The sequence below is a fragment of the Podarcis bocagei genome (genome assembly GCF_964188305.1).
Source record: "Podarcis bocagei genome assembly, chromosome: Z".
Taxonomy (NCBI): domain Eukaryota; kingdom Metazoa; phylum Chordata; class Lepidosauria; order Squamata; family Lacertidae; genus Podarcis; species Podarcis bocagei.
This window is the reverse complement of record NC_138140.1, coordinates 3,083,133-3,097,329: the sequence shown is the minus strand read 5'-3', so window position 1 is coordinate 3,097,329 and position 14,197 is coordinate 3,083,133. Positions and strand designations below refer to the sequence as shown.

General features: G+C 45.7%; 1 protein-coding gene across 1 annotated transcript in view; it reads right to left on the bottom strand.

The window, feature by feature from the left end:
• NPDC1 (neural proliferation, differentiation and control 1) overlaps positions 1-11,176 on the bottom strand; it is a 51,423-nt gene extending 40,247 nt beyond the window's left edge. Inside the window, exon 1 of the mRNA XM_081179860.1 lies at positions 11,003-11,176. Coding sequence (XP_081035986.1) covers positions 11,003-11,063 — 61 coding nt within the window. The 5' untranslated portion in view covers positions 11,064-11,176. The remainder of the gene's footprint in view (positions 1-11,002) is intronic.
• Positions 11,177-14,197: the final 3,021 nt, after the last annotated feature.

The following is a 14,197-nucleotide window of genomic DNA, read 5'->3' as shown; positions in this document are numbered from 1 at the left end:
GTGGTCAGGGATGATGGGAACTGTATTCCAACAACAGCTGGGGACCTAGGGTTGAGAAAGGCTGCTATAGAGAATCTTATCGTTTGTAGCCTCAAGTGGGGTTTAAGCACTACGAAGACGGGATATAAATATTTACTTAAATCAGTCTCAACCAGCCCCCGGTAGGGTAGATCAGCATGATTATCACCATATTACAAATGAAGATTGTAATATGTTAGGGTTGGGGGGGGGGAGAAGGTTAGAGCCCCAACTCACAATCATCTAGGGACACCTCCTGTGCTAGTAAACTGAGTTTGTAGCCCACGACTTCCCACTCACTGCTCATGCTCTCAACCACCATGTCAAATCAGCTCACGTAATCAAATGAGGCAGCTGCACGGGGGAAGGGGGAACAGATATTTTAAGAGGCACTAACTAGGCCATCCAGCTTTCACCAACCTGGTGCCTTCCAGCTGTTTTAGACTACAATTCCCATCAGCCACAGCATCATACAACCACTCTGGCTGAGGCCTTTGGGAGTTGTAGTCCAAAACATACAGAAGGCACCAGGTTGATGGAGGTTGGGCTAGGCCTGGCATCCCCAACCTTCGGCCCTCCAGATGTTTTGGAATACAGTTCCCATCATCCCAGACCACTGGTCCTGTTAGCTAGGGATCATGGGAGTTGTAGGCCAAAACATCTGGAGGGCTGCAGGTTGGGGAGGCCTGAGCTAGCCTATCCTGACTAGGGTTGGGAGATGCTTCAGATTTCAGTTCCCCCCGGGTTCTCATTTTTCCAATTTAAAGTTCAGTTCTCTATTGTGCCAGCTGCAGTGTGTAGGTGTGTCGTGCGAACACTGCATGCGCTCCTTCCGTGGCTGAAAAGGGATTAGTTTAACCTCCGGTTTGCTAGTAAAACTGAATTACTGTGTAACAATATGGTGCATGTCTACAAAAGCATTGTAACCAACATGAAAAGTTTGGAAAGCTCTGGTTTACAACGTAAAAGTTACATAGTTTGTGATTTATTTTTTTAAAAAGTGCTCATGAAAATCTATTAGCATTTTAGTGCAAATTTATCTCACTAATGCACACATTTGTAAAAAAAAAAAAACTTTCTATAAAACAATGCATTTGTACATGATATTTACAATAAAATATGCATTTTATGGAGATTTTGCTATATGCAATTTTTTTCATGTTACTTGGCTGCAGAACAGCAGTGCAAAAATTGGAGAAGGGTGAACTTTGTTTCATTCTCATATCATTTCAGAATGTGTGATTTAGGTAGGTTCACCTTTCAATGTGAACTTAACCGAATTTCTCCCCATTCTTAATCCTGGCCACCCCCACCCTGGCCATGCTGGTTCATAATAGGTTCAGGATTTCCCCCTCCTTCCTTCCTACTGCCAGGGGTAGCAGAATCAAACACACTGCAGAGGTTTAGATTAAAGGAGCTTCACTGGTCCGTATCCTTGCCCCCAAAATTTTGCATTCAGTTAACAGGAAAAAAAGTCTGGAGGAGGAAAATGAGGATCTGGCACACTTGAAAGGTAAAGCCCCACAGCTCAACAGCAGAGCCTGCCAGAAAGCCTTGGGTTCAAATTCTCAGTGCCAAATGGCTGGCTGAAACACAGAGACAGTGACAGGCCAGAGACCTGGGCTGATGGGCTCATAATCCTGTTTGCCTGCAGATGCCCAGCTCAATCCTATAGCACCTCCACTTAAAAGATCCATTTCATTTCACTTTAATATTGCAGGCCCATTGTCCTATCCAAAACGAACCCAGTTTTTTAAATATAACAAAATCGATAAAACCAAACATCCATTAAAACACAATGATACAGCAGAATGCAAAACGTCATTGAATCAACAACAAATGCAGCAGGTCACTTATTTAAAGCTAGCTTGGCTTTAAAATGAAAAACTTCATCATCCAGCTGAAGGTGGAAAGAGGGAGAGAGCTTGGAAGATCTCCAAGAACAAGTTCCACAACCGTGGTGCCAACACTGAAAAAGCCATGCTACTTTCCCCCTGGTCACCTGATGTCAGAGCAAGAAAAGCTCATCTCAAAGTCCAGGAAGAAAAGAGACACCAGGATGATTAAGAAGCTGCAACAACTGCCCTATGAGGAAAGGTCACAACATTTGGGGCTTTTTAGCTAGAGCAGTGATGGCGAGCTTTTCAGAGAGAGAGAGAGAGTACACAAGCTGCAACTCAAAACCCACTTATGTATCACAAACTGCGAACATGACAATTTAACCTGAATACTGAGATTTTAGTTTAGAAGGGGAGGTTGGCGCATCCATGTGGAGAGAAAGTGGAGCAATTTAGTGGTACCTCGGTTTTTGAACAGCTTAGTTCTCAAACTACTTGGAACCTGAACACTTCAAACCCAGAAATGAGTGTTCCAGTTTTGGAACATTTTTCGGAAGCCAAACATGCTCTGTTCTGAGTATAACTTCCATTGTGAGTGCCACACATTGCCGACACTTCGTTTGATCAAACTTACCTTTGTTGATATCTACAGGAGCCTGGCTAAAGGAACTTTAAAGACTGAATCTTCCTTTTGGGCACAATTTGAATGGCTTCTGTAGTAGATCTTGTACATAGCTCTCTCAATTTTTGGATTATTAATATAAGCTTTATAACGTAGAATGGTTTGGTAGCGTTTTGTGTGCCGCTTATGTGCTGCTTACTTTATACTGGTCTGCTCCTACTTGCAGGCAAGTAGGAGTGGGATTGGGCTGTTCTGTTAGGCAACGTTGCTGCTTGCACGGGAACAGGAGTTGGATTGGGGCTGCTCAGCTGGGGAAGTACAGGCTCCGTCACACCTCCCACTGAGGGGTTCGCGGCTGCACTCCCCTCAAGGGAGAAGCTTAAAAGAGTCCCCACCTCCGCATCAGATCCCCTGCAACCCCATGAAGGCAGCCAGGATGAATAGTTGCTGGGGTTGGGGAAAGTGGAGGCAGCTTGGAAGCCGCATCTGAGAGCCCCTGCACCGCCTGAGGGCAGCCTGGCGCTCCCCAGCTGAGCTCCCTGATCCTGTTCCTACTTGCGTGCAAGCAAGAGTGGATGGAGATCTCTCAGAAGTGGAGGCTTGGTGCTTCCCAGCTGAGAGATCCCCACCCTGCTCCTGCTTGCACACAAGTAGGAGCGGGATGGGGCAGCTCAGCTGGGGAGCACGAAGCCTCCACTCCACTTCTGACTCCTCTCCCATTGGCCCCTCAATGGACTTAGCACAGAAATTTTGTTTCTGCAAGGTCTTGGCCCCTTCCCATCACCCTGAGCCAGTGATCAGGATACTGCAGGCCAGGGCCAAGCAAAGAGGCAGCACTTGAACCACAGCCATTAACAATAATAACAACACATGTTCCTTGTCCTCAAATCGTGTCACTCACATGCAAGCCCAGGACGCATTTCTCTGGCTGCAAACCTTTGGCCTCCTGTGAAATGCTTCAGGAAAAGCAGGTTTGGCAACCCACAATGTTCAAATCCAGATAAGCGTAAAGAAACATCTGCCCCTGTTTCCTTATTCACAGGGAGGACTCTAAATTATCTAGGCCAATACCATCAAAGCAGCAGCTTGATTAAACATATATGTATATATACCGGTATACATATGTGTACAGGTATATGTGTATCTAGGTTTTAGGCAAAGGGCTGTAAACACTCAGAGTCACAATAATACATTGAAAATCACATTTCTCTGAATGTTGCAGTGATGTCCTCCAAACAAAAAAAAGGGTGCAAACATGCTAAGATGACGTACCTAAAAATGGATACACTGGTGAAAAGAACATACAGAAATGCATTATTTTACAGGAAACTGCTTGCAAAGATGTGTATATTTGTCAGCACTGCATACAAAAATGTGTTTATTAGGAGAAAGCTGCAGTAAAATGCTAGTGTGGATGTTCTCCAGGATCAAAATTTGTGAACTGCTGGGCCCTAACCCTCTTCTCGCTGGAAATGTATGACTTTACCTTATATGGTGTCCAACCACTAGTCCACCTAGTTCAGTTCTGCCCATATGAACTGGCAGTGGTTCTCTGTCGGCCTTCGACAACAATCTTTCCTCAGCATAGAAGGATCACACCAGGGAGCGAACCTGGGACTCTGCTGCTGAGCTACATCCCTGAAACAGCCCATTCAGTCTGCCCACAAGACCTCAGCTTCATAAATCTCGTTTGCTTCCTCATCAGACCCGAGAGGATGCTAGCTGGAAGATCAGGAAACAAGCAAAGAGTGCTAAAAATCAAAACACCCTTTTGAGAACTAAACGGAACATGCAGCTTATCCACCCAGTGGAGACCGCAATCAAGCAACGTATCATACAGTTGGGAAATAAATTATTACAGGGTAGTCTGTTTATGGGAAATGGTCTCCCCAACCCCCTTTCTTCTGATATTATCCGAAGTTCTAGGTCAGGGGTCAGCAAACTTTTTCAGCAGGGGCCCGGTCCTTCAGACCTTGTGGGGGGCCAGACTATATTTTTGCTGGGGGGGATGAACAAATTCCTATGCCCCACAAATAACCCAGAGATGCATTTTAAATAAAAGGACAAATTCTACTCATGTCAAAACACGCTGATTCCCAGACTGTTTGCAGGCCGGATTTAGAAGGTGATTGGGCCGGATCCGGCCCCTGGGCCTTAGGTTGCCTACCCTTGTTCTAGGTCAGCCTTTCTCAACCTGTGGGTCCCCAGATGTTGTTGAAATACAACTCCCATCACCCCCAGCTAGCTAGGCCAGAGCTCAGGGATGTTGGGCGTTGTAGTCCAAAAACATCTTGGGACCCACAGATTGAGAACCACTGTTCTAGGTGCTCATTTGCACAGTGTCACCATATGTCAGCCTGGTGACCTCCTGATGTTTTGGACTACGTTGGTCCTCCCTGCAAGGGGGAGTATCCTGGGAGCTGATCCTGACAGGACTGTGCATCACTATAGCCGTTCAGAAGGTTCAGAAGCATTCTATCTGCTACAGCTGCACTTGGTGCCACCCTTGCCTGCAGCCATGGCACCTCGACTCAATGGGCTGTGCCACTCAGGAATGGACAGCAAACAGACTTTCCCCACAACACCACCACACCCCTCTAAGCAGATGCCTGCAGCACAGACCCAAAATACTGACAACACCACCTCCAGGCACACAACCTTTGTTGCGCCGTCCAATGCGGCACTAATGCAGCTGCAAGGGAAGCAGTGCTGGCAGGGGAACTGACAGAAGACAACTGCAGTGCCTGGATAGACAGACCACCTAGGATAGGGATGGGGAACTCTCATCATCCCTGACCATTGGCCATCTTGGCTTCTGGGGGGTCCAGCAACATCTGGAAACTTCCCATCTATGGCCCTGGAGATGCTTTTGAATTCTGGTGCTGGAGGAGACTCTTGAGAGTCCCATGGACTGCAAGAAGATCAAAACTATCCATTCTTAAGGAAATCAGCCCTGAGTGCTCACTGGAAGGACAGATCGTGAAGCTGAGGCTCCAAGACTTTGGCCACCTCATGACAAGAGAAGACTCCTTGGAAAAGACCCTGGTGTTGGGAGAGATGGAGGGCGCAAGGAGAAGGGGATGACAGAGATGGTTGGATAGTGTTGTTGAAGTTACAAACATGAGTTTGACCCAACTGTGGGAGGCAGTGGAAGATAGGAGTGCCTGGCGTGCTCTGGTTCATGGGGTCACAAAGAGTCGGGCACGACTAAACGACTAAACAACAACAATAACATGGCCCAGGAGAAAGCCAAGTTCAACCCTCCCAGTCAGCCATGAAACTCACTGGCTGAAACTGGGCCAATCACTCTCTGTCAGCATAAACTACCTCGCAGGGTTGCTGAGAATATAAAATCGAGATTGAGAGAAGATGAAAAACCATGCACTGTGCCCTGAGAATTTTTTTTTTTTGGGGGGGGACTGAGAATAAATGTATCAAAACACATATGAAAAGCAAATGTACTAAAAATAAACAAACCAGTAAGGCATGTCATCAGTTGTGATGTTGAAACTAATATCTCAACTCCTTTACCCAAATCATGGTTACCAGAGTGTCCTTCACAGGAGATAAGATACTAATAGGCAAAATGGTTTCAAACCAGCTCAGGTTTCAAATTGTGACCATATGGACACCATTCAAATGGCCCCTTATGGGCATACCTAAAATAATGCATGCATTACTGATTAGTATTTGCAAATTAGTTTCCCTCAATAAAATGTAAACAGGAGGGTCCTTTCTAAATTATCACTTTACACTGCACCAACATGCACTTCCTGCATGTAGAAATACCACATAAAGGAGTGGGAAAGAAATATCTTCCCTGATGAACTAGCTTTCTATAAGTATGGACTCTTTTTTAAAAAAGGAACGAACAGAATTGCTCTTCTGAAGTGGTTCAGGCCATTAAAGACTCTTATTCTGAATGTGTGATTTAGTACATGGACACAGGCGTAAAACCGAGCTATTAAGCTACAGTCTTATCAACTACTGTGCAATGGAATGGGAATGGGTGGAGAATAGATGCGTCCCAGATATGCTCAGCCAAACGCCTTCAAGCTAAGGAAGGCTATACCTATTTAGCTGCCCAAGAATAATTATGTTAATAACTCTAACTCGTCATTTTCAAAACTGATTTAGGGCTGGCAAAGTGTCATCAAGATATGACCAGCTCTGCATGCATTTTGTGCCACTGAATCTGAGTGACTTCTGAGACTATTTTTGCTTGGAATCTGGAATTAGAAGAGCATATCTGCACAATGCTTAACTTGGGGCTAAATTCTCCAGAGTGTTTCCACAATGACAAGCCCCCACAGCTGAGGTCTCAGTGGACATCTGCGCAGCCCTGTTCAGCTGGGGTTCCACTTTTCCCCGCTCCTGCATTGAAGAGTTGGACCCTCTGGGTGCCTTCCAACTATTAGGATTCTAAGGACCCTTTAATTAGTCAATTCCCATATAGCACCTGGCCACAATCTGGCTCTTAATTGGTGGTTTGAAGCCCAAACAATCCCACCAATTGCTTGCTTGCTTGTTTTTTAATTGCATTTTCAGCTTTCACTTTTAAAAGACAAATAAAGAGGAAAGGTCCTGTCCCTCATCACCAGCAAATATAACAATGAAAAATATGTGGAAGTACCTGGCAAAACCTCAAGAGCAAGAGGGGAGCTGACCAGGGCTACCTGCGTGTGTGTGTGTGTGTGTGTGTGTGTGTGAGAGAGAGAGAGAGAGAGAGAGAGAGAGAGAGAGAGACTTATCCCATCTCTCTCTTCCCCATGACAGTCAGTAGAAGCCAAATAAATTAGGCAAAACAAGCCAAATTTGCATAATTTTTGCCAATCACAGAATTCAGTTTCTCTTGGCACATAATTCTTTGTGTAGAGGATAGGCAGCCCTGGATGAATGCCAACAAGTCAATGATTCCCCCCCCCTCACTTTTTGCCAAACTGTCAGTTAAAGCAATTTAATTCCTGCTTGCAAAGCGTGTTTAAAATAGCAAAGTGGGGACAATGCCCCCCATTTCCCTTATGGTGCCAGCCAGCAGTGACTATGGGAAGAGGGATGGATTGCTAAATCACTTGAAGAATTGTAGTTCAGTGAGGGGAATATAGTGATATAATATAACAATTTGCAGCACCCTTAAACTACACTTCCAATAATTCTTTGCAGGAAGCCATGACTCTTTATTTATTATTTATTACACACACATGCTCATTCCACCAAGGAGCTCCGGTTGGTGTACATGGTTCTCCCCCTCCTCATTTAATCCCTGCAAGAACCCTGCGAGGTGGGGGCAGCTGAGAGGAAGTGACTGGCCCAAGGTCACCCACTGAGCTTCATGGCTGAGTCACAGTCCAGCGGTCTAACCACTACTCCACACTGCTTTAGATGCCTTGACTGTATGGTGTGACCGGGGCCAGAGTTGCAAGAGAGCAATCCCACATTTTAGCACAGCAGCTCTCCTTAATTTTGCACTATGCCAGGGCAGCAACAGCTTTGTTCAAAATTACGTGCTTCAATGATGCAAAGATGGCCTCAGCATTATTATGAAGGCCAAACACCCAAGAGGACACCTAAAACATTTGCTCTAAACTGTCTTCCACATCCACTGCCTGAATGCCTCACAGAGTTGAGCAGTACACCCACAATTTAGGGGATGTCCTGAAGTAGAGGACCTTATGCATTATATCTTGCGCTGCCCCTTATATAATGAAGAAAGAGAACGATTTTTCGCACCTATAAGGACAAGGTCCCCTGGCCAGAACCCCTCTGACGTGTTTTTATATCTCCTCGCAGAAACAGCTAAGTATGTGACCTGGCGTGTAGCACTCTTTGCAACTGCCGCTAGGAAAATTAGAGCAAATTATATAGCCGAGGTAGCCCCCAACTGTAAAGGAGATGAATTTATTTGACCCTATCTACATCAAGCTATATTCTATCTTTATCACCAAACTCTGAATATAATTGCACATTGTATTAACATTATTTTTTAATCTGTTAGTGGCCATGTGATAGCTTTAGCTTATAAATTTTATTTTTTAATGTCTTAGCTTGTATATTAAGGTACTTTTATAGCTCTGTTTAGAGTAGGTAATGTCTTCATAATATAAATGTTTTAAGTTTTTTGTATCAATCCAGTATATTTTCTTTTAATTGTTGAATGATTCTGTGTACATTGCGGCAGCCTTTGGCTATGTGCAATAAAACTGACTGACTGACTGACTGGCCTGAATAGAGTTGAGAAGTACATCCACAATTGCTACTACCGCTGCAAGATTCTAGCATCCTACCGCCCCTCTTGAGATAATGCTTTCTAGCCACTTCAGGTAAAAGTCAAGATGTGTCAATCCATTGACTGAGGAAAGTCAAGAGCGTTGCTGCTATCTGAAGAGAGCGGCAGCTCCTCGCGTAAAGGTAGCAGACAGTTCACAAAGTCCACAAACCCAAACAGCTGAAGGGGGAAAGTTTATTGCATCTCTTACACAACAACTTCCACCCAGTGAGCAAGGAATTCATTAAATTTTCACAGTCAAGAACAATCAGTCACCCACCAAAGAAGATGCAGACTGCAACCCTGGCCGATTTGCTGCTCTGACTACACCTCCTTCCAATCACGCCAAGTCTCTTCAAGGGGTCTAAATGGCTGATTCTGCCACACCAGTGCAATGGTGGTGACAGTGGGCCTCCCTTAGTGGATGCTGCCCTCTGTCTCTCTGCAGGAGCCTTTGCTGCGGATCAGTAACTCATGCAGATGAACAGCATGCAGCATCTTCCAAAGGTTGGGCAACCCTAATCCTGACACACTACTGGGAACGCAGGAAGCATCTCTGCTATCGGGGCATCCGGGCAATCAATCAATCAATCAATCAATCAATCAAGGAGCTTTGTGACTTATGTGATGTGTCCAAGGTTGTATTTGTGAGAGTCAGAAGTTGCAAAACCAGCTCAGGTGCCAGGAGGGTGAGTGTGTGCAGGTGGTGTCTTTGCCAATCTGGTGCTCTTCGGGTCTGTTGGACCACAACTCCCACCAGGCTTATGCTGGTTCAGTGGCGTAGCGTGGGGGGTGCAGGGGGGGCCGGCCGCACCAGGCGCAACATCTGGGGGTTAGGGTTAGGGGGCGCAAATCCACGGGTTAGGGGGTGCAAATCCACGGGTTAGGGGGCGCAAATCCACGGGTTAGGGGGCGCAAATTACTTGCCTTGCCCTGGGTGCTGACAACCCACGCTACGCCACTGTGCTGGTTTGTGGTACAAAACATCTGGAGGTGCCCCAGATTAGCAAGGACTGCTGTGCTACAGTATTTGCAACACAGACAAAGGGGTCTGATTCCATACCATGATTAAATGGTAAATTAGCAACAACAAAAAAGCTACCTGCCCATTATGCACAACAAGAAAAGAGGTCCTCTTTTCCAGAATCTATTTCTTTACTGGATGACACATGGTTTTAGGTGCTCCGTCCAACAGAGTGGGAAGGAATGAAGCCTTTCTCCTTTAGTGAACACCAACGGGTAGGGTGGGGGCAGGGTGTGAAATCCACCACTAAGCAGGAGCTTATGCTCCAAGGCCACACATGCAAGACACATCGACCGAGAAGTAAGGCACAATAAGAGCACTCACGTTAAAAACAACACCAAGGAAACAGCCTTGAGGCCACATATCAGTACAGTGGTACCTCGGGTTACATACCCTTCAGGTTACAGACTCTGCTAACCTAGAAATGGGACCTCGGGTTAAGAACTTTGCTTCAGGATGAGAACAGAAATCGTGTGGCGGCAGCAGGAGGCCCCATTAGCTAAAGCGATACCTCAGGTTAAGAACAGTTTCAGGTTAAGAATGGACCTCCGGAACAAATTAAGTACGTAACCAGAGGTACGACTGGACTGTACTGTATAACTTTGGCAGGAGCTATCCAGTCCTGCAGCTAAACTCCCAGCCCCCAATATAAGCCAGTCCACCTCAGAAAGAACTGCCAACGGTGGAATACCCCCCCAAGCCCCCACTAACAACAACAAAGTGCATAAATGGCAGCACATAACTAAGAGGAAATTATTCGGGCAGGGTGGGGTCAGCCAGACAGAATCAGGGTTGGATAGAATGGAGGGGGAGAGAATTAAAGCTTCGGAATAGAATCATTAGGAAAATAAAGCGAGGGGGGGGGTCATGAAGGAAATGCGGGGAGGAATGGGATTGAACCCTAGTAAGAGAAATGTTAATTAAGGAAAGGACGGGTGGGGGGCGTATCTAAAGGAGAACAAGGGGTGTGGAGGGGGGCGAAGGACAAAGTGAAGCGGGGCGAAGAGGAAGGTTGGGGGGGGGTTATTCTGGCTAGGGGGAAAAGTAATGGTGGGGGAGATTAGGACTGAAGAGAAAATCCAGGAGGGGATGGGTGCAGGGGGGGGGGCACAGCGACCGGGAGGAGAGAAAGCCCGCAGGCGGGGGAGGCCCAAAGAGAGAGAGAGAGAGAGAGAGAGAGAGAGAGAGAGAGAGAGAGAGAGAGAGAGAGACCCCCAGAGGGGGAGGGGGCTTACTGAGGAGGCCCCAGGCGAGGGGCGTCAGGAGCAGCAGGCGGAGGAAGGGAGCGGCGCTCATCCTTCAGCGGCTGGCCCGGCGGAGCATCGCGGCGACGGCGGCGGCTGCTTGGCGATGCGGCACAGGGGAGCCGAGGGAGCAGCGCTGCGCTGGCATGAGCAAAGCAGAGCCCGGGCGGGGCCAGCCGGCGGGGAGGGGGCGGGCGCGCGCGAGGGACCAATGGCAGCCCTCCTTTGGTCAGCAGGCTTCGCCCCGCGCCGCCCACCTGGCCGTAGCCGCGAGTGGCCGCAGGTGCAACCGGGCTTTGCAATCGCCCCGGGACGCAGGAGGGAAAGGGCGAGGCGGGTGCCGAGCGCAGCGCGCAAAGCTCCGCCCCCGCCGCCTCCACCTGGCCGCGCTGGTGGGGCTTAAACCCCGGGACACGTTTTTTTTTTTAATGTTTGGCCAATAATAGCATACTCTAGTAGTACTGATGAAGAAAAGAAATACTCTCGCCGTTATTTCATAGTTATTGATGATGGTCAGTTGCGTAATACTAAAGCATGATCTGTTATTATTTTTATTAGTAGTAGTAGTAGTAGTCATTAATACTATACACTAAATACCCGCACGACTTTTTTATTGCTATTAATGCTGATGGGTTTATTTAATACTAAAACATCTTTTTAATTATTATTAGCCATAAATAATAAAAATGAAATACTCTCCTTACCATCTTACAGTTAATTATTAATTGGTTGGTTAATATTCATACTCTCTTATTATTATTAGTCACTGATAATAAAAAAGAAATACTCACCGAACTTACAGTGATTAATATTTATTGCTGCTGTTATTAGCCATGAATAATAAGAATCAATATTCCGCTCATTATTTTATTGTTATTCATGATTATTGGTTTCTTTAATACTACAGCATGCCCTGTTGTTATTACACTGGGCAGCAATTTTTTACTTTTTGAATGTTGTCTAGATTTCTACAACTGATTTAGGGTATTTTTGCACTGCTGAATCAGGAAATGGCATCTGTTTCTCTCCATCAGGTCAGGTTTTTGTGCTATGTTGATTTGAAAAAAAATCAGATCTTGTGACAAAATCGATTACATTTTTGTGGCATTATCAGCTGATTTTTGACAACACATATCATCCTAAATATGTTTTTAAGAGAAAAAAATGTTTTTCCAACAATATATATTGATTACCTGATAGAAACATCGATTACTGTAAACTGAATGGTGGGCATTGATAAAGGTAAGTACACGTAAATTGCATGTTGCTTCACCATTTTTCAAACTTCAGGGCTTGAACCTCCGTTTCTTGGAACTCCTGGAATGCTCAGCGACAGGGAGGTCTCTCTTCAGAGTCCAACAGTAGTCAGCCATCATGACTGCGTCCCAGCGACCCTGATACCTGGTCTCCATCTCTTTCATGTCCTGATGGAATCTCTCCCCCTGCTCGTCACTCATTGAACCCAGGTTCTCAGGAAACCGGTCCATATGTGAAAATAGGTAGTGCATCTTGATGCTCATGTTGCAGCCCAGGTTTCTGAAAGCAGTCAGCATGTTGTTGACAAGTTCTGCGTAGTTTCTGGCCTTATTGTTGCCAAGAAAGTTCTTCACTACCAGAACAAATGCCTTCCACGCTTCCAGTTCCACTTTGTTAATTGATTCCAGTAGTAGATAGGTAGGCGTGTTGGTCTGCCATAGTCAAAATAAAAAAATTCCTTCCAGTAGCACCTTAAAGACCAACTAAGTTAGTTCTTGGTATGAGCTTTCGTGTGCATGCACACTTCTTCAGATACACTGAAACAGAAGTTGCCAGATCCTTCTATATAGTGAGAAGGTGGGGAGGAGTGTTACTCAGAAGGGTGGTGGGAATGGGAGATAGGCAGATAGCTGAGAGAGCCTCTTGACGACTCTTAACGACTGTAATAGGTCTTACAGGAAAAGGCAAGGGGTGGGAAGGTGAGAAATGGTTTAGTTATGTATAGTGAGATAAGAATCCAATGTCTTTGTTCAGTCCAGGTCTTTTCATGGTTTTAAGTTTGGTAATGAGTTGTAATTCAGCAGCTTCTCTTTCCAGTCTATTTCTGAAATTCCTTTGTAGTAAAACAGCTACTTTGAGATCTTGTATAGAATGTCCTGGGAGATTGAAGTGTTCTCCTACTGGTTTCTCTGTTCTGTGATTCTTGATGTCAGATTTATGTCTGTTTATTCTTTGGCGTAAGGTTTGGCCTGTTTGTCCAATATAGAGAGCTGAAGGACACTGTTGGCATTTGATGGCATACACAATGTTAGACGATGAGCAATTAAATAGTCCCGAGATGGTATGTGTGATGTTGTTGGGGCCAGTAATGGTGTTGTCCGGGTGTATGTGGCAGCAAAGTTGGCATCTGGGTTTATTGCAGGCTCTGGTGCCAGTGTCTGTGTTAAGTCTGGTTGTAGTATTATTGTGGGTTAGGAGTTGTTTAAGATTGGGTGGCTGTCTGTAGGCAATGAAAGGTCTTCCTCCCAGAGCTTGAGAAAGAGAACTGTCATTGTCCAGGAGAGGTTGTAGATCTCTGATGATGCGTTGTACTGTTTTAACTTGGGAGCTGTATGTGATGACTAGAGGTGTTCTGTTATTTTCTTTTTTGGGTCTGTCTTGCAGCAAGTTCTCTCTGGGTATCAGTCTGGCTCTGTTGATCTGTTGTCTAACTTCATCTGCTGGGTATTTTAGTTCTGAGAAGGTTTGCTGTAGATCCCTTAGGTGAGAGTCTCTGTCTGTAGAATTGGAACAGATGCGGCTGTAACGTAGTGCCTGGCTATATACAATGGACTGTTTGGTATGTTTGGGATGGTAGCTAGAGGCATGTAGATATGTTTGTCGGTCAGTTGGTTTGCGGTACACACATTGGATTCTTATCTCACTATACATAACTAAACCATTTCTCACCTTCCCACCCCTTGCCTTTTCCTGTAAGACCTATTACAGTCGTTAAGAGTCGTCAAGAGGCTCTCTCAGCTATCTGCCTATCTCCCATTCCCACCACCCTTCTGAGTAACACCCCTCCCCACCTTCTCACTATATAGAAGGATCTGGCAACTTCTGTTTCAGTGTATCTGAAGAAGTGTGCATGCACACGAAAGCTCATACCAAGAACTAACTTAGTTGGTCTTTAAGGTGCTACTGGAAGGAATTCTTTTATTTTGTTAA